The 21,217-nt window shown below is 53.5% G+C and overlaps 12 protein-coding genes across 12 annotated transcripts; 5 read left to right on the top strand and 7 right to left on the bottom strand.

Annotated features, from left to right (window-relative positions):
- Positions 1–1,199: 1,199 nt before the first annotated feature.
- Positions 1,200–3,582, bottom strand: BU25DRAFT_493518 (uncharacterized protein; the record flags this gene model as incomplete). The annotated part of the gene is made up of 2 exons (XM_033711718.1): positions 1,200–3,074; positions 3,121–3,582. 2 exons carry the CDS (start codon positions 3,580–3,582, stop codon positions 1,200–1,202), a joined length of 2,337 nt encoding a protein of 778 aa, XP_033558723.1.
- A 149-nt stretch (positions 3,583–3,731) lies between these two features.
- Positions 3,732–5,112, top strand: BU25DRAFT_348053 (palmitoyltransferase swf1; the record flags this gene model as incomplete). The annotated part of the gene is made up of 3 exons (XM_033703180.1): positions 3,732–3,820; positions 3,867–4,846; positions 4,889–5,112. 3 exons carry the CDS (start codon positions 3,732–3,734, stop codon positions 5,110–5,112), a joined length of 1,293 nt encoding a protein of 430 aa, XP_033558722.1.
- A 972-nt stretch (positions 5,113–6,084) lies between these two features.
- Positions 6,085–6,668, top strand: BU25DRAFT_154984 (uncharacterized protein). Its single transcript, XM_033700660.1, has one exon. It carries the CDS (start codon positions 6,174–6,176, stop codon positions 6,618–6,620), a length of 447 nt encoding a protein of 148 aa, XP_033558721.1. The 5' UTR covers positions 6,085–6,173; the 3' UTR covers positions 6,621–6,668.
- Positions 6,669–6,717: 49 nt separating this feature from the next.
- Positions 6,718–9,452, bottom strand: BU25DRAFT_441920 (DEAD-domain-containing protein; the record flags this gene model as incomplete). The annotated part of the gene is made up of 2 exons (XM_033709263.1): positions 6,901–9,452; positions 6,718–6,858 (listed from the first exon to the last, which is right to left on the bottom strand). The coding sequence occupies exons 1-2, from the start codon at positions 9,427–9,429 to the stop codon at positions 6,718–6,720; spliced, it is 2,670 nt and encodes an 889-aa protein (XP_033558720.1). The 5' UTR covers positions 9,430–9,452.
- Positions 9,453–9,538: 86 nt separating this feature from the next.
- On the top strand, positions 9,539–10,960 carry BU25DRAFT_461056 (FtsJ-domain-containing protein; the record flags this gene model as incomplete). The annotated part of the gene is made up of 2 exons (XM_033710405.1): positions 9,539–9,557; positions 9,810–10,960. The coding sequence occupies 2 exons, from the start codon at positions 9,539–9,541 to the stop codon at positions 10,958–10,960; spliced, it is 1,170 nt and encodes a 389-aa protein (XP_033558719.1).
- A 175-nt stretch (positions 10,961–11,135) lies between these two features.
- On the bottom strand, positions 11,136–12,214 carry BU25DRAFT_423990 (uncharacterized protein; the record flags this gene model as incomplete). Its single annotated transcript, XM_033708247.1, has 2 exons — positions 11,136–11,633; positions 11,891–12,214. The coding sequence occupies 2 exons, from the start codon at positions 12,212–12,214 to the stop codon at positions 11,136–11,138; spliced, it is 822 nt and encodes a 273-aa protein (XP_033558718.1).
- A 509-nt stretch (positions 12,215–12,723) lies between these two features.
- On the bottom strand, positions 12,724–13,430 carry BU25DRAFT_154923 (uncharacterized protein). The gene has a single exon (XM_033700657.1). The coding sequence runs from the start codon at positions 13,229–13,231 to the stop codon at positions 12,848–12,850; it is 384 nt and encodes a 127-aa protein (XP_033558717.1). The 5' UTR covers positions 13,232–13,430; the 3' UTR covers positions 12,724–12,847.
- A 199-nt stretch (positions 13,431–13,629) lies between these two features.
- BU25DRAFT_347680 (Flavocytochrome c) lies at positions 13,630–15,042 on the bottom strand (the record flags this gene model as incomplete). The annotated part of the gene is made up of 1 exon (XM_033703163.1): positions 13,630–15,042. The coding sequence occupies one exon, from the start codon at positions 15,040–15,042 to the stop codon at positions 13,630–13,632; it is 1,413 nt and encodes a 470-aa protein (XP_033558716.1).
- A 535-nt stretch (positions 15,043–15,577) lies between these two features.
- On the top strand, positions 15,578–17,081 carry BU25DRAFT_154964 (uncharacterized protein). The gene is made up of 2 exons (XM_033700659.1): positions 15,578–15,710; positions 15,767–17,081. Exon 2 carries the CDS (start codon positions 15,960–15,962, stop codon positions 16,956–16,958), a length of 999 nt encoding a protein of 332 aa, XP_033558715.1. The 5' UTR covers positions 15,578–15,710; positions 15,767–15,959; the 3' UTR covers positions 16,959–17,081.
- Positions 17,082–17,203: 122 nt separating this feature from the next.
- Positions 17,204–17,503, bottom strand: BU25DRAFT_461053 (uncharacterized protein; the record flags this gene model as incomplete). Its single annotated transcript, XM_033710404.1, has 1 exon — positions 17,204–17,503. The coding sequence occupies one exon, from the start codon at positions 17,501–17,503 to the stop codon at positions 17,204–17,206; it is 300 nt and encodes a 99-aa protein (XP_033558714.1).
- A 367-nt stretch (positions 17,504–17,870) lies between these two features.
- BU25DRAFT_433447 (GPI transamidase-like protein component Gpi16) lies at positions 17,871–19,667 on the bottom strand (the record flags this gene model as incomplete). The annotated part of the gene is made up of 2 exons (XM_033708781.1): positions 17,871–19,266; positions 19,315–19,667. The coding sequence occupies 2 exons, from the start codon at positions 19,665–19,667 to the stop codon at positions 17,871–17,873; spliced, it is 1,749 nt and encodes a 582-aa protein (XP_033558713.1).
- Positions 19,668–19,845: 178 nt separating this feature from the next.
- Positions 19,846–21,050, top strand: BU25DRAFT_154942 (LUC7-domain-containing protein). Its single transcript, XM_033700658.1, has 3 exons — positions 19,846–19,908; positions 19,958–20,298; positions 20,348–21,050. The coding sequence occupies exons 1-3, from the start codon at positions 19,878–19,880 to the stop codon at positions 20,840–20,842; spliced, it is 867 nt and encodes a 288-aa protein (XP_033558712.1). The 5' UTR covers positions 19,846–19,877; the 3' UTR covers positions 20,843–21,050.
- Positions 21,051–21,217: the final 167 nt, after the last annotated feature.

The following is a 21,217-nucleotide window of genomic DNA, read 5'->3' as shown; positions in this document are numbered from 1 at the left end:
GCCCTGTCCGTGCGCTCTTAAGATGTCAAAGACGAGATCGATACTTGCAACAAGTTTCCTGATATAGCATGTTCGGACCAAGGTCCGATGCATCCAAGATGTTGGTGGTGAACTGGTGTCGAGTTTTCTTTGTGTGCTCATCAATCAATCGCGGAACGTGGAGTTGGAGAGTCGAGGATCTCCGCGCACCATCACATTCCGCACACTACACAGACAGACCTAACCTTAATTCAAACACCTCCTTGCGATCTCTTAACAGTCTAAGAATGTCTCCTTCCCGCATGCCTTACATAGAGTTTTAAGACATTTCAATCAGATAGTGAGCACCTCAACTCGCAAAACGTTCATCAACCCCACCACGCCACTCAACGACTCCCAAACTCCCAGAAGCTAATTCTATAGAGCCAAAGCAAACAACTTATGGCGAGAAGTGTTAAGAGAGAAGCGAGCTGCGACAGATCTTGGGTGCTAACGACCTGTCCAACAGCGTACGACACGACGCCAGGTAGCGCCAACGGAACACAAAATCCAAACGTAAAAATCATGTCAGGAAAATGCATGCTCCTCCATGCAGTATGTTCGGAAATGTGTCCGCCAGGTATGGGTTTGTAGTGTGTTGTTTCTTCATTCCCTCCTCCACAAATCCAGGACGTGGCGGCGAAGAGCCGTGCTCATCCGCACAACTCCACTGCCCGAACACTACATAGTTGGGCATGCACCATTTCATCTTGATTCAACACACCTCTGTAGTCTCTCGACGTCTTTATTACCGCTTGTCGAACAATCAGCTCGGCGAGCATATGCTTAAATCCCTAGTCCATACAACAAAATTCACTTCATCACCACTATAGCCTTCCTTGAGCTCAGCCGTGAATTTCGCCCGCTGGGCTCCCACGATAAAGTCAGGATGATGCGCAGAGTAAGTAGGGAGACTGTAGGGGGGAGAGATGTAGTTTAGGGCACAGGGTAAGAGGACGGGGTGGGAGGGATGAGCAAGGATTTGGGGAGCGGTTGAGGAGCGTGAGTATAGTTTTGACAATAGCGAAGGGCATAGCGTGCTGTTTGTTGGTGGCTGATGGTCGTTATCGAGAAGAGTGAGTCGGATCACACATGTGGAATATGCAAGAGGAGTAACATGGAAGTGTTGTTTGTTGTGCAATGATTTGTATTGCCAAAGCGAAGCAGTGGAAGAGGTCTCTTCACCGTCGACTCCATGCGGAGAGGAAGTTCATACGTTCTGTTATACCGCCCCAGCCGTCTAGGGTGTGTTTCTTCTGCAGCCTCGCCAGCGCCGCGCCATCACCGCTCTCAACTTCCGAATCATCTTCAACACTCCAAACCCCTCTTTGCGCCGGCAAAGGGCGGCCAGCTTTCCACGCATCCAGCACTGCGACCGCGAGACCAGGTCGGAAACGTGTCCGCTTCAAAGCTTTGGTTATGAATTCGGAAGAGAAGCCTTCGGCGTGCTGCTCGGCGAAGAAATCTTCCATCTCATCAGCAGCAAGAGGCTCGTCTGGATCCCGGGACCCAGTGCTCGATACTTCAGAAGTGGCTGAGAGTGTTGGAGAGGCGGGGCGTGGGAGCCGGGTAAGTGGTGATTGTGTCTGTGTTGCATTGTCGAGGTCGTTTTCTTGAAGGTAGCTGCTGAATTCTTGCAGGGATTGGGTGGCTGAGGCGTCTGAGTCGGGATGGTGTGGGGGCGAGGAGTCGAGGAGTGGTCGTGGAAGCTTGCTGATATGATTAGAGATCTGGGAGGGCGAGAGGATGGCTTGGGTATCGAAGGCGGCGAATTTGTTCACGCGAGGGGTTGGGGTATTGGAGGGAAGATTATCTTCGTCGTCTTCATCTTCTGGGATCTGGGGTGGCCTGGGGAGAGGAGCAATGTGGGCAAAGTCGGTGGAGGAAGCTATGCTCTCGAGATCATTATCTTCGTCTTCCAGTTCGATGGGGGGCCGAGGAAGTGGAGCGGTGTGCGCAGACTCGTCCTCTGACTGTGTACTCCCTGTTTCTTCCTGTTCATCGATCTGCGCGGCTTGCTCCTGTGTCTGGCTAGGCGTAGCTTCCTCTGAAAAAGGTTGCTCAGCGCTTGCATGTTGGAAGCTCAGAGCTGAAGAGATATCCAGCGGCTGTTCCCGAGTGCCAACAAAGTCCACTGGCTCTTCTGGCTCCACTAGAGTTGGCGACAAGCTGGTTCTCCTGTGGATCTTCGCGGGCCGAGCTGGTTCGGTCGGTGCTGGCGCATCCTCTACTTCGCCCCGTATGCGCTTCAGTGCCGACTCGTATCCATTCCTGATATACTGTGGCGTCTCGTGCTGTGCTGTGGATTCAGACGCCAATCTTGAGTCTGAAGGCAGTAGGTTCGACGTGTTCTTCTTGAGCTCGAAAGGCGATCTACCTTGCGCTTCCAAGTCTCTTAGACGTTTCTTATGTTGCTCTTCGGCCCATCCTTCCATCTTGTCCAGATCATCCACAGAGGCATACTCCACGGCCTGAGACGCGGCAACGGTCTGAGACGCAACAACAGTCTTGCCCTGTGTCTGACTCGAGCTATCGTCCTGGTTTCTCTCTTCAACCTTCTTCCTTATACATTCCCTCTTCGAAACCGGGTCTCGCAGCCACTGTGGCCTGACCACCTTCTCGTAGTACTGCCGCCACTGCGCAGCCGATTGATTGTCCTGCTTCTCGGCCCAGTTCGTCCATGCTGTGTCGTAAGACATGTCTTCTTTCGAGCAGCTGTCGATGTCTTCAACGAAGGCGTACAGCTCTTCCCAGTCCTCTGTTGTAAATGTTGCGGCTAGTTGATCGACGGTGTACGTTTCCTTGCCTGTTGCTGGTTCTTCGCTGGTAGCTGTCCCCATGCTGGCAGTGGCAGGTTCTTCTTGCACGAACCGAGCCTTGTTCTTGTCCCTGACAAGTCCCGACTTCTTCGCTGCAGGTGGCGCGGCCGCTCTCGACGACTGGTTTGAAGGCGGAGACGGCGGCGCATTGTCCGGGATGTTGACCGCGGAAGGAGGCTGATACTGGAGCTTCTTGAGGTAGCGGTGGCGCCACGACTGCCATGTGTGTCGCGGATACTACACACAGTCAACATCGCATCTCAACTCTCACGCGCCTGCATACCTTCTCCTCCAGCTTCTTGTACAGCTCATTCCCACTGACCGCAACGCCACTTGCTGCAGCGTCCGTGGCCCACTTGTACAGTATGCGGTCCTCGTCAGGCGTGAACGCAGCTCTCGTACCCTTTGCAGGTCTGACTATGGAGCCAGGGTCACGTGCAGTGCCTATCCTCGGCCCTGCTGGAAAGTCGTTCGGATCTAAGATCTCGCCGCTTGCAATGGACTTGTGCACGAAGTCGTAGCTGATTGTTCCTGGCGGACAGTCCTTGCGGAAGTGGTCTGCGATCATCCAGTCGGCCTGCTTCTCCAGCGGCACGATGCTGCCGCCGTTGGCTCTGATCAGGTCCCGCAGCGCTGCGCGGTGAGGCACGCGTTGCGCGACCCAGAACTTCTTGCCCTCGAAGAGTTCGCCAGCTTCGAGCTCGGCGCCCTCGGCCACGTCTTCGTATACAATGGGCCCCGCCATGGTGGTGAGGTAGGATTGTGGAGTTGGTGATGTTGACGCGTCTGGGGAAACGCGTGCTCACATGTTGACGATTGTGGGTCGCATTGCCGCGGCGTTCACTCGATGCCTCCCCCACCGACGACAACATGCACACGTTATAGAAGAGCAATATGGCGCTTGCGCGCACCCTCATCCTCGTCGCCCTCACGGTCTCGCTCTTCACATTCGTAGCCTTCTTCGGCCGCCTTCCGGCCTTCAGGTAGCACTCAACATCACTCGCTACCATCCTATACTGATCAAGACAGGAACACACCCATAGGCTTCCTCAACCGCCTCTTCGTCCTGCACATACCCTCGTTCCTCTGTCGGCTCGATGGCAAGCTCACCAATGGCCGCATCACCTCCGGCAGCGCCCGGCTCGGACACTACCTCATGCACGACAAGCACCCCGTAATCGTAGTCTTCTTCCTCGGCCTTGTCACCGCATGCGCTGTACTGCTCTTGCCCGCGGTGTGGCACACGCTACGCCTCTACCACAAGCTGCTAACACTGTTCCTGCTACCGCAACCCTACTTCTGGCTCTGGCTCAGCGCCAAGTCAAACAATGCCACCTATATCACTCGCGCCCATCATGCCTCGCAAATGCGCCACTACCCGTACGACCGCGTTCTCTACCACCCAGGCCATACATGCTCGACGTGCAAACTCCTCAAGCCAGCGCGCAGCAAGCACTGCAGCATATGCAAGACCTGCGTCTCGCGCATGGACCACCACTGCATATGGGTGAACAACTGCCTTGGGCGTGGGAACTACAAGTACTTCCTCTTCTTGCTTCTGTCCACCGGCATCTTGATCGCCTATGGTGCATATCTCGCCTGGTACTCGCTGAGTCCACTTGTTGGGAACCAGTATGCGAAGTTCGAAAGCTGGTACACGTACAAACCTACGCCAGGATCTGATCCGAAAAGCTTGATGAACTGGTTTGGAGCAAAGAGTCACTACTTCGTGGCATACGTGAGCTTGTACCTCGACCTCGGCGGTCTCAGCGCAGCGGGCGTTGGACTCCTCGCGCTCCTCACCTGGCCACTCCCGCTGGGGCTTCTGGCATACCACATCTACCTGATCTGGGCGGGCATGACGACGAACGAGAGCAGCAAGTGGGCAGATTGGCGCGACGACATGGCAGACGGCGTTGTGTTCTTGGGAAAGAGGAGGGAGGACACGATGGCGGAGAACTGGTTCAGCGCCTCGCATCCCACTGCAGCGCCTCTGCGCCGCGCCGACAGTGGAAGTTGTTCCGACGAGCCGGTTCTCACGCCAGGAGAAGACGAGGAGGAGATTGATGTGGAAGAGCCGCAAACGACGTGGCCGCTAGAGAGCAGGCATATTCTAGTGCGCACAAGAGATGGCCAAGCGCCCAAGTCGCTACCTCCTCGCATCCAACGCGTCGCCGAGCCCGATTCATTCGAGCGCGTGTGGAGCCTGGCTGCGGTGGAGAACGTGTATGACTTGGGCTTCTGGGACAACCTCGTTGAGGTGCTCACCAACTAGAGGATATGCATAGCAAACACGTTCACACAAGACTAGCCTTGAACCCCTGAACATTTTCCCCCGACTACCACCTTTTCCACCCACTCCCATCGCGATATTCACCGCTACTACTTGTTACATCGCCACCCGACCACCGGACTCTTCACCCGACTTTTCTTGACCATCTTACACATCTACATATCACCTACGGCCGACACCCTAGCATAAGATGTCTCTACGTTCGTCTACTGCGTGGGTTTGCTCATACTGATCGTGCTGCTCTACCTCATCCCGCCTATAGGGAATTATCACTAAAGGCTTTCGTGTGGTAGGGGGTTGGGGAGGGTTGGACACATTTCTTGTGAATGCTGAATTGTGATGGCACTTCTCAATCTATCGATGAGGATGAAAAGCCTCTAGAACGGGGCACAAGGTACGACCAGAAGGTACGACCAGAAGGATTGTAGTGTAGACGGTCAACTGTACATCTAGCGATCATAGATATGTTCAACTTTGCCAAGTGGAAGCAGGGGAGATCGTCGGTGCTGTTTGAGGACAGGTAGACAGGACCATAAACTAAGTACAGAAGTCAAGAGAATAGCATACAGTTCTCAAAAATCTGCATGTCTCTGCCTCGGTCCTTGTCGTGTTTTGGGCGCTGTCGCCTTCCACATCTCCGCTTCGACATGAATCTAGCCTTTCACCGAGTTTCTACAGCCCCGAACCAGTCACGTCAACTCACTACCTCGTCAGCACACTCCCCACCCAGCCGTCCACCAGCTCATCCCCCACATTCCACGCAACCAAGCCCAACCCCCGACTCCCCGTCAACGCCACCGTCGACCTTTGGCTCGGCTTCCTCGTCCTCTTCGCACTTGTATACCTCTTCCACGGTATCGCCATAGGGACAGGGACGTGAAACCGCTAAGAACGAATCAATGCTGGGCGGTTATGAAGTAAGAGGGAAGGAGCGCTGCGTGCTGTGTTGCCCCTTCTGGGCCAGGGGATGCAAGGGTGAAAAAGTGACGAGGACGGGATGGGCCATTCCATGAAGAGCGTTGGGGTTGGATGTTGCGATTGCGATGGCAGGTTTGCTCCTTTGTTCCTGCGCGCTTTTCTTGTTTCGCATCTATCCTCCTCTTCAAACGTTCTCCCGCTTACACCTAACAACATGCAAGTCAAAACCCACCGCCTCTACCGAGCATAATCCAAAACATCCTCGTCATGAGCTCCTCCTCAACACCATTCCTCACCATGCCTATTACCAGCAAGCCCAGCGCCGACACGTTCCAGTCTATCGCTCCACACCTGAGCCCAGTAGACTGGATGTGCATGCTCATAGTTGCAATCACGCCAGTGTGAAAACCTCGGTTTGCAACTGTCAAGATCAGCAACAGGCCTTTCTTGCAATCCCAGAGTCCGAGATGGAGCGCCAAGTAGCCAAGATAGAGGATTGGTTGCGGCCTGCAAGGGAGGAACTTTGGCGTGGTCGGGATAGGGAGAGTGATGGTATGACTTCTATACCGTAGATGAAAGGCCGTGAAGTAGGACAGTGTACTTAGTAGATGTACAACATGGTATTGGTACGAAGTGAGAGCAGGGTAGTACAGGCGGTGAAGGTATAGTCTAATGGTGGATCCACTTCTTCTTCGTCCCATCAGCATTTCTCTTCCGACTCTTCTGCTTCTTCTTCGTCTTCTCCTCCGTTTTCTTTTCAACCTTCGGTGCCCCAGAAGTTTCACCAGCACCCTCATCTTCTTCATCTTCCTCATCTGAATCGTCTTGCGCCGGAGCAGGCCTGGGCTTAACCTCCTCTTCATCGTCGTCAAAGCCCAAACCATCAACAGCGCCCAGGAACCCCGTATTCCCTTCACCCTTCATTAGCGCTTCAACATCGATACCACCACTGGTCAGGTAGCGCGCCGAGACACCAGTATTAATGCGCTCAGCCAGCAAGCCCTTAAGCTCATGTCTAATCGCCGTGAACTCCGCTTTCGTCATTTCACTCGCGTTCTTCTCTTTCTTCTTTCTTCCACTTCCCCTCCCCTTCTTACCCTTGGCTTCCTTCTCAAACTCCTCACTATCGTAGTCGATACCTAGGTCCTCGGCGGCTTGCATGAACATATCATCTGTGCTATTCTTCTTCTCCTTCGCAATGACCGTATCAGCCAACTTCTTCGACAGCGTAGCGCGCGGCTTAAGCCGCGAAACAATGCGCCGGTCGATATCCAGTGTGCGGATGAAGTACGCGCGTTTCTTGTTCGTTTGCTCCTTGGCCGACTCGGCGCGGGCGTGCACCTTCGCGACGAGCCGGCGCACGCCAGCGACTTCTTCGGGCGCGCAGATGATGATGCTGGATCCGGAGGCGTCGGCGCGCGCTGTGCGGCCCGAGCGGTGCACGTAGGTGTCTGCTGCACGCGGGAGATGGTAGTGGATCACGAGATCGACTTTAGGGATGTCGAGACCGCGGGCTGCGACGTCGGTGGCGACAAGGATGGAGCCGGGACGCTCTTTGAAGCGCTCGATGGAGCGGAGACGCGCTTTTTGGATCATGCTTGAGTGCAGAGGGAGTGCGGGGAGGTTAAGGTTGGTCAGGAAGGGGGTTAGACGGCGGACGGCGGAGATGGAGTTTGTGAAGATAAGGGCGCGCTTGTTGGGGTGGAAGAGCAAGAGGGAGTAGAGGTAGAGGTCCTTTTCTGGTCCGGCACATTCGATCAGGCCTTCGCGGAGTTTGCTAGCCATTTGGGATTCGGGGTTTGCGTCGATGAAGCGTGGTTGCTCTTCGCGGAAGTTGAGCTTCTTGAGAAGATACTCCATAGAATCGGCTTTGTTCATAATGTCTCCGGTGCCGTTGCCAAATTTCACTTTGCCGGCAAGCTTCTGTTGAAGGCCCTTCTGGAAAGTGGCGGAGAAGACGAGGGTTTGGCGTTCGACTTCTGGTGTCGGCTCTTCTTCGTCTTCTTCATCGTCGACCCTATCGAGGACTTTGAGGATCTCTCCAAGCTCTTGATAATGACCTTGACTCAAAAGACGATCTGCTTCATCCAGAACCAGAAACTTGACTTGCTTGAGGGAGCGCAACAGGCCCTGGCCACTGCTGATAACCTCCCATAAGCGTCCAGGGGTACCCACAACAATATCTGCCTTTTCAAGCTGACGGCGCTGCTTCTGTACAGACAGGCCACCAGTGATTGTCGCAATTGACGGTGCGTCGAAGTCACCCTTGACGCAGAGGTCAGTCAAATGTGCTGTGATCTGATGGGCAAGTTCTCGGGTCGGCGCAACGATCAACGCAGTAGGCACGGTTGGTGTCTTCAGATCTTTATCTTTCGGTGCAGGTCGAGTGGCGAGGTAGCGCTCGACAATTGGGATACCAAAAGCGAGTGTCTTTCCTGAACCTGTGGAGGCTTTGCCGATGAGGTCCCTGCCAGCCATGATCTCTTGTATCGCTGAAGCCTGGATGGAGCTGGGCTTGGAGAACTTCAGCCCTGCGAGCGCGCCAATCACCTTCTCAGACAAACCGAGTTCCTCCCACGCTGATGTATCAATTTCCTCGTCATCGTCGACCTGCTGGTTCAGCAGGATGTCGAACGCTCCTTCGCCAGAGATCTCGAAGTCTTCCGTGGCTTCCACGCCTTCTTCTTCAACATAGTCTGGGTTTGTTTCCGTACTAGTGCCGGCGTTGGCTGCAGTGTTCTGCTTAAGCCTCTTTTCCTCTTCTCTCCTTGCCCTCGCCTCTGCCTTCTTCTCCTTCTTTGTCTTTGCTTTCTCCGGCTTGCTCTCGGCCTTGTCTTTCTTCAATGATCGCCCGTCTTCTACCGCGCTATTGGGGTCGAGGTCTTCGATTTCGATGCCGCCGTTCTTCGCTGGCTCCTCTTCGTCGCTAAACCCTGCAAAAGACTCGTTGTCGCTCTCAGCCTCGTTCTGCCCAGGTGTGACTTCCTCGGCATTCTCTTCCTCCTCTACCGCTTCCTCGTCTTCCACTGGGAGCTCCTTCCCTTCCTGACCAATCATCTTCTCCAGACGCGCAGCTTCCTCTTCCTCTCGTTTCCAAGCAGCTTCCACGTCTTTCGCAACCTCGTCCTCTGTCTTTGTGGTCTGGAAGGTGATGTTGCCGGTCGTCGCGTCCTTGATCACTTCCACGTCATCAATCTCCTCCAAGCCATAGAAGCCTTCGGTGTCCTCCAGACGGTCTGGCATGCCTACGGTCTTCCATCCTAGGTCGTTTAATTGGACCTTGCGCTTTTGCTTCTTCGTCGAGGGCTTGGGGACGGTTTCGAGCTTCTGGCGCTTGTGCGCTTTATGCGCCGCCTTTGGAGGATTATGCGCTCGCTTCATCTTGGATATGGCGTGAGTGATGATGTCTGGCGGGTGATCGCGGTTTCCCAGAAATTTTTGGAGACATCGGCGAGTCGGCGTTTGGCTCGGCTGCACTTGCCCCTTCACAATGGTGCCCCTCACGTGGGGTTGACTTTCACACACCTTGAATATTCACAAAGACTCCACTGCTCCATCGGGGACGGTCTCCGTAAAGACTGCATCCACCACCAGATTTTGAAAGCCTAATTTTTTTCTCATATCAACCGCGCGATTTGAAGGACATCTTTCTGCTTTGAGGAACGCACAGAAAGAAAGTTTGGCAACTCATCAAAGCTCAATTGGGAACACTACGCGCAGCCTCGAAACTCGAACATCAATCAACAGTACTTGAGAACAAGAGCCGAAGATGGGCAAGTCATCGAAGGATAAGCGAGATGCATACTATCGTCTTGCCAAAGAAGAGGGATGGCGTGCACGATCAGCATACAAGCTGCTACAGATCGATGAGGAGTTCAACCTTTTCGAAGGAGTCACAAGAGTCGTTGATCTTTGCGCTGCGCCAGGTAGTTGGAGTCAAGTGCTCTCCCGCGTCTTGATCAAGGATGAGACGTTTGGACGAGCAGGATGGGAGCAAAAGCAAGCAGCGACACGGCGACATGTTCTTGGATTGAGCAACGAAGAGAAGGAAGAAAGCGCAGCTCCAGCCGTTCAGCAGCCAAAGCCTAAGGAAAATGTCCGCATCGTTGCGATCGACTTGCAGCCCATGAGCCCTCTCGAAGGTGTTACAACAATGCGCGCCGACATAACACATCCATCTACCATTCCACTTATGCTGAAGGCCTTGGACCCGGATACCTACGACCCCAGTTCGAGTACCTCGTCTTCTCCCGTTGATCTTGTCATCTCAGACGGTGCACCAGACGTAACTGGTCTGCACGATCTCGACATCTACGTTCAAAGTCAACTCCTATGGGCAGCGCTGAATCTCGCGCTGTGCGTACTTAAACCTGGCGGCAAGTTCGTCGCGAAGATCTTCCGCGGTAAAGATGTCGACCTGCTATTTGCGCAGCTCAAGATTGTATTCAAGAGAGTACGCGTTGCAAAGCCTAGAAGTAGTCGAGCGAGCAGTATCGAAGCTTTCGTCGTGTGCGAAGGGTTCTGCCCACCGGAAGGATTCAAAGCAAGTCTGGATAAGCCACTGGGTGCTGGAACACAACTGCCTACAGACACCAACACGCAAAAGAATGAGAAGAAGGCTTCACGAACAGTCAGAGCGGATTGCGCTGTTGAGCTGGACTTTGGCACAGAAGATGAGGATGAGGATGATGTGGAAGAGGGTGGTCAGCGATGGATAGCACCTTTCCTAGCGTGCGGTGACCTGTCAGCGTACGACTCCGACGCGACATACAAGCTACCCAAGGACAGAGTCAGTCTAGATCCGGTACAGCCGCCTACAGCACCGCCGTACAGACGTGCATTGGAGATGCGAAAGATGGCTGGTGGCGCGTATGGGAAGACGAAAGGCAGGGCGGTTAAAGAGACAGTCTGAATTACAGCCAAGTTGAAGAGCCAGAGTCACGGAAAGCGAATGCGTCGCTTCTCGAACAGAATCAAGGGAACGATGCCCAGAGATCCGTCACATTGATTCAGCATGATGACCGTGTTGATCTCAGCCACATATTTAACATGCTGCCTTTGATCTCTCCCAGCAGCCCTCCAGTCTCTTATGCCCAACGCGCCTTGGCCCTATCAATCACAAGCGCCAGCTCCTCCTCGATACATATTGGATTTACATGTCTCAAGGGCCTCCACCACCACTTGGTCTCAACCTCTCCCTCTTTCTGAAGGATCTCATCCAGTAGCTCCATCATCTGAACCAACTCCAGAAGGTCACATTCGAGATATGTGCCCCTGCCTGCCTTGCGACTAGACATTGGTCCTGTCTTCAGCTTGAGGAGGTGGATGTAGAGATCGTTAGTCGCTCGGCTACGCTCGAACAGTTCCACACGCGCGTCATATTCGACAGATTTCTGTTCGAGGCATACTCTGAGTACCAGATGGCAGCGCATACGCCGAGAGCCAGAGCGGAACTTATGGCGACCATTGCTTGAGGGTAAGAAGGTTTCGAGGATCCATTTCGGCAATGAGGTTGTGGGGGCGTTGAAGTAGGCGGTAGGTGAGCTTGGGGTAGAGGGGAAGGCTGTGGAGAGTAAGGATGTTGTCTGTGATTTTTGAAGTGTGAGAAGTGCATTTTACTGCAAGCGCAAAGGCAATAAACCGAACTTTATGTTCAGGTAAATTTTAGATCTTGGGTCCATGCGATAGACTTGGTAGTTTGTATTGAGAGAATTATCAAATGCTATAGCAACCGTTCCATATAGAATCATAGCAAACATGAACAATGCGAGACACCTTCTCATCGAACCTTCCAGCCCGTCCTGACACAAACCTACACCCCATCCAACCATCGCTTACGCACTTCCCTAATAGCCCGCATCCACAACCCCTGCGCCTCCTCCGCCCATCGCACCTGCTCCAGCAACTTCTCCACATCGACCTTAATGCGATAACCATCTTGTTCCACTTGAACCAATAAGGCGATTGTTTGGCCGATATCATCTATTGAATCGAAAGCTGCCTCCATATCCTTTTCGAACTCTTCACCTTTGTTGTGTGGGAAACCGAACCCGTGCATGGCGGCGGTGAGCTCGATCAATGCCTGTCGCCGTTGTAGGTAGACGGTGCAATGTTGCAAAGACCGTCGCTGGTTTGGGGCGGTGGCGGTAGTATTTTGCGTCGGCATAGAGTGCGGCTACTTTGGCGGTATGACCAAGAACTTACGCGTCGGGCATTGTGTTGGTGTGGAGTGGATGACTTGACACTGGACGATGATTTTTGGTGGTTTGAAGGTTATTGAGGTGCGAGGTGGAAGGTCTTATACTCATGGCAAGGGCATTTGATTGCGAGTTCACTAGAGGCACAGCGAGAGAGCACAGTTCCAGAATAAGACATTGTGCCTTCCAGATTTTTCCGGAAGTCAGCCGAACTGAGTTGAGACTTTCCGCGACTGTAACTCAATCTGGATTTCTTTTTTTGAAGCGCTTGAACAGTGTGACTTGTTCTAAGAAAACTTTTGTTGGTTCGCACGAAGCCAAGAGATTGTTGTGGCCAGATGTATTGGGCGGTTGAGTAGTTGAAGAAAGGGGTGTAAATATCATGGAGAATAAAAACATAGATGTGGATCGACTATTTGATCAATCGAGTAGCGTGAAAGCGAATAGAACCCAATCTCAACTTCCACCACCTTTGCAACAAAGCAATCCTACTGTGCATATCGCCGATAAATCTAGCATAGGTGCCAGGAAGTCCATCTAAATGACCCAGTCGCATCACGTAAATACGTCAAATCAAGTTGCTGAGCGCCTTCATGAATAAGTCAAAGCCAAAAAAGGCGCTGGTCTCGAACAAGAGCCACAGACATAACTAACCCCACCAAAAAGAAGTACTCAGCGCCATAATACCGCAGGCACTCGATGGCCATCAGAGTACCGATATCGATCTTACCACCGAACCTAACAGATGATGACTGACCAACATCCTGAGGCTGTCGTGAAGCTATGTTGAACCGGGCCTGAAGAACCATGTGCGCGACCTTGAGGTATAGAACGTACAGGAGGATGGCGAAGAGGATAATGGAGACCATCTCGCAGCCGTGTCGGTTGCGTGTGGATATGAACTGTCGCGGCCCTGCAGCAATACAAAAAGGCGACCTTTCTAACCGTTGGGTCCTGAAGGTTATATACACCGTAACATGAACCATTCCTCCACATACCCGATGAGTTTGGCTGATCGTAGAGTCGTGGTGACAAGGTGTCGATGGAAGCTTTGTATGGAGGCGATGAGTCCGTTTGCGGGTGGTGACATGATGCGGAAAATGTTGTTGTGTAGAGTGAGAGTCGTGTTGTTGCCAGGATGGACAGCAGTTGAGTGGAAGTTGTTCCTACTGTTAAACCCAAAGGCGAAGATCAAATTATGTACATATGCACCGCAGCTCCTCAGCATGAAGATAGTGAAGGTTTCGGAAGGTAGGTGAAAGAAAAAGGCGCAAATGGGTCGAACAAAGCGACAGGGCACATGATGAAATGCTGAACTGATGCATCAGGTTGTGTAAGTAGACAGGAACTGCGCCATCACGATGTGCCTTGCACCCGCCGGCGCTCATTTGCCGGTGTTGAGATACTGTGCGCACTGATCTCCAGCGATCCTTCCGAATACGACGCATTCAAGCAGGGACGAACCCCCCAACCTGTTACCGCCATGTATCCCTCCAGTGATCTCGCCTGCGCTCCACACCCCCTCGATGCGTTTGCTGTCTTTTGTCAGAGCCTCACTCTTTTCATTGATGAGTACACCGCCCATAGTGTAGTGAATGATAGGAGTGACTGTGCCAACGTAGACGACTGACTCTGGGGTAGGTTCTTTTAGTGCCCAGTTTCCGAAGAATTTTCGACCGAGAGGGTCTTCAGTGTTGTCCGAAATGGTGATGGCGTAGCTCTTGAAGGTTTCCAAAGCTTCGACGCTCAACTCGGATATTGTTGTCTTCCGCATGAGACCTTTGAATAGGTAGAAGTCGACGTGAGACTTCGCAGCATTGTACGTGGCTTCGTCCAGAACAAGTTGCACCTCCCATTGGCGCGGTAATTCAGACGTGGATGACGTTGAAGTGATCGCGTTCGCTACGTTCTCTCTCGTATTCAACTCATTGATGAAACGCTTGCCGTTCAGCAACAGTATGCCGCCTTCACCTCTGAGCACCTCTGCAGCCAGAAACTTGAGCGGCGAGGTCGGATCCGCTGGGTCCACGAATCCAGTTGGGTGCACTTGCACGGAATCCATATCGATCAGCTGAGCTCCAGCCTCGGTGAGAAGTGGCTGGGTGCCGGGTCGAGGGTCGTTTGTTGACGGGTAACCCGCGAGATCTGGACGGTATTGGGCAAGAAGGCCTTTCGCGTCGCCACCAAAACCTCCTGACGCAAAGATCACAGGGCCGTGCAGTTCTTCGTAGTTTCCATTCGGATCGATGTACTCCACTCCTATCACGCGTTTCTTTTCTTGCAGCACTTTCGTTACCGTGCACGACGTCTGCAAATGAAAGAGGGGGGATTTTTTGAGGCTCTTCATCAGCGCGCTGATGATTGCAAACCCTGGTGGCGGTCCAGCTCCCCGATGTGTCCTTGCATATGAATGGCCACCCAGTTGCGCAACTTTGCTGAGGTCGACTCCTCTCTCTTCTACCAGCCAATGGACAGCCCCCGCAGAGCCTTCCGTTAAAGTCTTGATGAGATTTTCTCGCTCAGTAGTAAAGCTCGACATTCGCTTTCCAGCTGACAATACAGTATCTGAGTAGAACGCATCTCCTGGCTCTGCAAACAGTTGGAAATTGGTTGGTGCGCCATTGATACCGGACGATGCTTTGATGCTATTCCCTCCTGGCTTTGCAGCACGTTCGAGAACGCGAACTGGGACGTTGTGTTTCACTAGCTGTGACGCAGCACTGAGACCTGCGAGGCCAGAGCCTACCACAATGGCGCATTTCGAGGACATGTCGTCGTCCAGAATGGTGGAAAACATCTGAGACCTGCTGTTAGGGTAGACAAATGCTGCAAATATCACAGCAAACGAGATAATGATAAGAAGAGGCTTGCGGAGGGTGAGCATTGTAAGTAGACCTCGATTGTCATTTCATCACTACTGTGGTCAGTCGATGCAATTGTAGGCTCACATCGTGATCAGGCGATTGTCACGCCGCGGGTGGCGTAGGTTCGCTCATGCCTGCTCATATGTGAGGCATATGGCCTTCAAGACCCTGTCTTCCATCGCTCACATTCACGTGCGATGCTTCTCGACGACTTTCAAAGATGACAAAACATGTTGTCAATGTCAGTGTTCAAGACGAAGAGGTTGATCGAAGGAAAGTGCGATGTCAGCCCCACCAAACGCACGCACCACTCCTTCGAAACCCTCCTCTCACGCCCTCTGCCTCCTCCCACCCACAACGGCAACAATAGACGTGTGTACAAAACGCCAAATCTCCAAAACAGCAGCTGCCGTCGAAGCAACGCCAATCAATAATGCTTGGTTGCGCCCGACGGCCGTAGCGCACGCGTGCGCGTTCTCCAAACGATAGATCAGCTCGGAACCTCAGTCTTCCAGGCGCTAGAAGGACCTTGTGCAGAACACAGTGGTGTTCTGCACGGATGAGGCTTGCCGAACGCTCACAATGACAGGTTTAAACGGGTGTGCGTTGCTTAGTCTACCGCTATGTTGTCCGGAATGCTGACACCCGCTGTGAGAGTGGACGTGTCGCGGTGAGAATGATCGAACGCGCATGAGGCGCGGCAGGAGGTGTTCCGGATTTTAGGACAGGTAGGAGGAGCCGGGTTTGGATCTTTCATAACTTTAGAACCTGTCTTGTGTTGCGCGGTCTTTTCTTTCCTTCTTTCTTCATTTTCGAAATCTGACTGCCGCCTGGGAGCGCCGTCTGCAAAATGCCTCTCAACAACATGCTTGACCTCAGTCTGTTGGACCTGGCACTTATCTGCCACCCTATCCTCGCACTTCTTCCACATCTCTACTCTAAGACACAACCAAAAGCTTCCAGGAGACAGTACCTCGCCCTCTCCTTCCTCGCCCTCTTCGCTTTCCGCTACCACACAACCTCAAATCCACCGCCGATCCTCACCACCCCACTGGACACAGACCTATGCCAAACCTACGACTTACCCAACCCAATCGCCCACCTCTACCCCGGCAACGCAACCGGCACACTAAACGGCACAATCAGCGTCCTCCCCATCCCGCTTACCCTCGCCCGGCAACTCATCCCCTCACAATACACCATCCTTACCTCCGCGTACCAACACCTCTTGCCTGATTTCCCAGCAGACGCGTACCCCGCGATTCTGCAAGCAGTACACGACCACGGAGTCCAAGCCTTCGGGTACAAAATCCCAGACTTCACACGGGCCGGGATCGAATTCCCATTTCTAGACATGTTCGATGACGGGACATCATTCAAATGGGCGCCCTCGTTGCTCATGACTGCAGGCCACGAAATCGCACTAAAGGGCGCGATGGACTACGGCACGCACACATTCCCCGCGTCCTTCGACCCGGCGTGCGACGCGTACCGCTCCACCGGCGCACCGGGCACTACATCTTTCTCCGCTACATCCTTCTCCTCCATCGCATCAATCTCCACCACTTTCGCCCCAGCTGAAGGATGGACGTACCCCCTACAATTCTACAAAAACATCACCAACCAGCCCACCTTTGCAGACGGGAAGACGTGCGATAACATGATCCGGCTGTTTAATACTAGTGTTACGACGAGTATTGAGACGGTGAGGGGGAGTGTGAGGGCCAAGATACCGCCGTTTGAGAGGGAGGAGGTGTGGGAGGGTGTCGAGGGGATCAGATTAGATTCGGCGTTTCTTGAGAACAATTATTTGAGTTGTGAGGGGTTTAGGGGGTATGGGTCGTCGTAGTAGGTGGGATGGCGAAAAGTTGAGTATGGAGGTAGCGGCATGGCAGGAGGTCAGACACGTAGTAGCATTGTCACTTACGATACCCAATAGAGCATGTGCTAACCGAACGTTTTGGACCACAACCGTTCTTGAAGAGACCCGTTGGAAGACAGGCTTCCCATTTTTCTTGTCTTACGCTTGCCATCTTCTGTCTGAGTCCAACATTCGCTCCTCACACCCATCATTGCCTCCGCAACCCCGCCCGTTCAGCGCTGAAGACGAGCAACCTGCTCCCTTAAGTCCCTCACTTCCCGCCAGAGCTCCGTCATTCTGTTGGTACTGACGGTGACCTTGTTCACCTGCTTGACCATAATATTGCTGAGCACAGCGCCGTAGAAGACTACGATGGCGAGGATGACGGCGAGGAGTTGCAACTTGTAATCATTTGCGGATACGATGATGCAACCGCAGAAGAGCAGGGTGACGAAAAGGCCGCTGACGATAAGGAATTGATGCTTGTGCGTCAGCTCGCGGATGTAATCATCTCGGGTGGGGTTTGTCGACATGATGGGGATCGTGTTTTTGGTTCCGGTAGTTGAGTGCTGATTGAAAAAGAGTGGTGTTGTGGGGCGGACGAGGGTCTATGCTGACTATATAGTGGATGGCTGGTTGCGAGAATGAAAGGAACTGCGAGCCTTGAGCATCAGCCAACGTCGACCCCTCTTATTTGCTGGTTCTGAGGCAAGGCGATGCAGCTCATCTGGAGCATTTTGTTACTCGAACCCGCAAGCTGAGAGCTAGCGGACGGATGTTCATGCCACTCAAGTCCCGAGAATGTGCGTGAGGGATTGTAAAAAGGAGTGCACAGGCCTGACAGTCACCTGCAAGTGGACGGGCACCACGTCTAACGACTTCGTTGTTCTGCTGCTACGTTCACGCTCTGCCAAGCTTGGCTTTGATACCAGCAACCTTCGCTTGAAGGATTCCCTTAAGTCCCCCTGCGGTCGTCGGGACCTCATCAGCGCCCACGAAGCGGCGCACGAGCAAGTTGAAGATGTTGCCAAAGCCAAGCGCCATGACTGTACTTGTGAGGATGATGACGTTGTATGGCATACTGAAGTCAGGTGTCGGCAGAGGCAGTAAGAGCGAAGTAGTGCGAATGTAGATACCCTGCTTATCTGCAGCCTGAGGCGACAGGACGCGAATGACCGCTGGCGCGACATCGAAACCTCGGTTGGCGTCCGGTGGGTACTCGGTATAGCGGAGGATGGCCTTCTCGAATTCGTATGTCAGTGTGAGGGTGGAGCTGGGTGGAATGACCATGCGCAACTCGAGATGGGTGCCCCGATGTCTGTCCAGGGCAGGCCTGTAGTAGGTCTCCTTGATGGGGCTCTCGCTAGAACTGTCTACGTGGGCACGCAGAGTGTGCAGATAGGGCTTCATGAACCACGGGAGAGATTCTAGGTAGACAAACTCCACAGGTTCAGTGGTCGAAGGGTTCTTGATGATTGCCTGTGTGCTCCCACGTTCTTGACCGTGTCCGTTGATCGATCGAGCAGCGAAGAGCTGAGGGTCCGGACGATTCAGTCCTGTTGTCATCTTCTGCTCTGGCAAGACGAGATCAAAGTCTGCGCCGACTGGAAGCTTATAGCAGCGAAGCGTGTCTGAGGCAAATTTCGTCTCGCGAAATTCGCCGTCAGACTTGATGTCCACAGTACGCTCTGGTGGAGTGTTGATGCAGACGCTGTTTGTATCGTCACTATCCTCAATCAGTGGACATGATCCCCTCAGTGGTTTGCCGAAGACCTCTTCGAGAGTCCAGCCTGGTTCGGTGCCCTTGTTGAGGGGAAAGCAGGTGTCGTGCGCGTTGTAACCCTTGGAGCTATCACACTCGATCTGGTCGACGGGCAATGGACGGGGGATTGGGTTGTCGCGTGGTCGTTTCGATCGAGCAATGTCCAAGACCATGTCCACGGACTGCTCCATCTCCAACGAGCAATTGCCATCATCAAGGTTGCAAACAGGGCGCACGTCGATGGCCATGGTCTGAAACGAAGCATCAAACAGCTTGTGCCCGTCCAACAAGCTCGAGATACCTGCCTTGCCTTTGCAGGGGAGCAGCTTAAGGAACGGTGTCAAGTTCTCGGTGCAGACTACCTCGTGAGGCAGTGTGCCGTGCAGCAGGTGCAGGTTTGGTGCATTTCGGTGGTCGCCCTCAGGCGAGAATGCCATGACGGGTCGAATCGTCTTGGTGGCATCGATGAAGTTTATGGAGGCACAGAAGAGGCCAGACAGGGCATTGGTGAGAGTAAGCCAGCGTGCGAATGCTCTATTGGAGGTTAGAGCGTGAACCCATAGCAGATCACGATTGTCTTACTGCTCCTCACTCTCGGCCTCAATCCAAGCCCACAGCTCTACGCCAGTTCCTCCTTCTCTTGACCCCTGCCATGGCCGCTGACCCCAGTTCTCGGCATCCCACCTTCCAACGCTGAACCTCAGGTGCAGCTCCTGTGTATGTGCATGCTGCAGAATCTGTCCTAGTGACCTCGGCACATAGCGGAAGTTCTGCTGCTCGAACGACGTCTGGCTCTCGTTGCTGCGAAAGTTGAACGACGCGAGGAGCGTGTCCTGGGGGAGTGGTCGTAGCAGGAGCTGCTCGTGGTAGTCAGACGCCGCAGAGGCGAGTGCTACGAATGCACTCAGCAAAAACAGAGACAAGGAAGAAAGCATCGCAGCATTGCAACGTTTCCTCTGCACCAAAGGAGTATCGTAAGAGCTGGTAATGCACGCTCTTCTTGCGGAGGTGAAGGTACGCGTTGCACGTAATTGGCTGCAGCGCGAGCTTGGCGTCACCGAGGGCCGGTCGCGATTTCTGTTCGACGCCTGGGTCGAGCTGCCGACCTCACCTTTCACCAACAACACCGGTAGAGAGTAGACAACATGGCCGCAGCTGAGACGCGTAGGCTGCTTGGTATGTATCACTTCCATGTACTTTGCTTAGTCATACTAATAGTCTGCAGAACAGCTTATGGGCGAGCAGCTCATGAGCGGCTCTGACCAGCGTGCGCCGCAGCTCAGCATTACCGACCCCAAGGTCTGCCGCTCATACCTTGTCGGCAACTGTCCCCACGATCTCTTCACAAACACGAAGAACGAACTGGGCCCCTGCCCGAAAGTTCACAATGAAGCCCTCAAGACCGAATACCAAGAGGCAGACGCAGACCAGAAGCGCAGGTGGGGCTTCGACTTCGACTACCTGAGGGATATGCAGCACCACATTGACGGCTGTAACCGCAAGATAGACCAGGCCCAACGACGCCTGGAGAAGACACCTGAGGAGATCCGACAGACTAATGCACTGGTGAGTACATGCTACCCCGACCTGGAGTCAGGTATTAACAATCGCTCAGTTGAAATCGATCAACGAACTGACCAAATCAATCGACGCCGGCATGCTCGAAGTCCAGATCATGGGCGAAGAGGGCATGGTCAACATGGCCGTACAAGAGTTCACCAAGGTCCGCATGAAGAAGGCTGAGAAGGAGGAACGTGAACGGGAGCTGAGGGCTCTCTCGGATACAGGAGGGCCATCAGGACATCAGAAGCTCCAGGTCTGTGACGTGTGCGGTGCGTATCTCAGTCGTCTTGACAATGATCGCCGTTTAGCAGATCACTTCTACGGAAAGATGCATCTTGGCTATGCTCAGATGCGAAAGTCGTACGAATCCCTGCAGAAGGAGCTCAAGGGCCGCGCCCCTCCCCACGACGCATACCCATCACAAAGCGACGATCGAGGCTCAGGTGGCTGGGGCGGCGGCGGCTACGGTGGTGGTGGTGGAGGAGGAGGAGGATACGGTGGCCGCGGTGGGCGACGTGGTCGCGGTGGCAGAAGAGGCGGATGGTAATAGTCCTTCGATCCGGCGTTCAAGGTGTGTCATGATGATTCCCAAAAGGTCCAACTTACTACAGCATTATTGCGAGCGACTTCTTTTCAGCAGTACTTGTACAACAGGCGATCTACAGAGCCATTTGGAGCATGGAGCTCGCGACCTAGTCCCAATCAAACTATGTACGCCTACACCATGACCCGTCTGACATGTCTCTAACCTTCAACAAGGGATCGCGTGCGACTATGCTCATTGCTCGGCAGAAGTCTTGACAGTAGCTGGAACTGTATTGAACCCAGGATACTGGTGAGTTGACATTTCTCTTGACGCTTATCATCTCCGAGGCCAGTTATCGATGGTATACGCACACTCTCATTTCCAGCCTCGTCATTC

This window comes from Macroventuria anomochaeta (assembly GCF_010093625.1).
Source record: "Macroventuria anomochaeta strain CBS 525.71 unplaced genomic scaffold BU25scaffold_30, whole genome shotgun sequence".
Lineage (NCBI taxonomy): Eukaryota > Fungi > Ascomycota > Dothideomycetes > Pleosporales > Didymellaceae > Macroventuria > Macroventuria anomochaeta.
Note: the sequence above shows the minus strand (reverse complement) of the source record. Positions and strands in the feature narration are given on the sequence as shown.

Bases quoted from the DNA above. Each gene is read 5' to 3' on its own strand.
- BU25DRAFT_154964 (XM_033700659.1), top strand. From the start codon at position 15,960: ATGCCTCTCAACAACATGCTTGACCTCAGTCTGTTGGACCTGGCACTT.
- BU25DRAFT_154942 (XM_033700658.1), top strand. From the start codon at position 19,878: ATGGCCGCAGCTGAGACGCGTAGGCTGCTTG. The intron at 19,909-19,957 runs GTATGTATCACT...AATAGTCTGCAG, and splicing joins TGAGACGCGTAGGCTGCTTG to AACAGCTTATGGGCGAGCAG. The intron at 20,299-20,347 runs GTGAGTACATGC...ACAATCGCTCAG, and splicing joins TCCGACAGACTAATGCACTG to TTGAAATCGATCAACGAACT.
- BU25DRAFT_154923 (XM_033700657.1), bottom strand. From the start codon at position 13,231: ATGGTTCATGTTACGGTGTATATAACCTTCAGGACCCAACGGTTAGAA.
- BU25DRAFT_154984 (XM_033700660.1), top strand. From the start codon at position 6,174: ATGGCAGGTTTGCTCCTTTGTTCCTGCGCGCTTTTCTTGTTTCGCATC.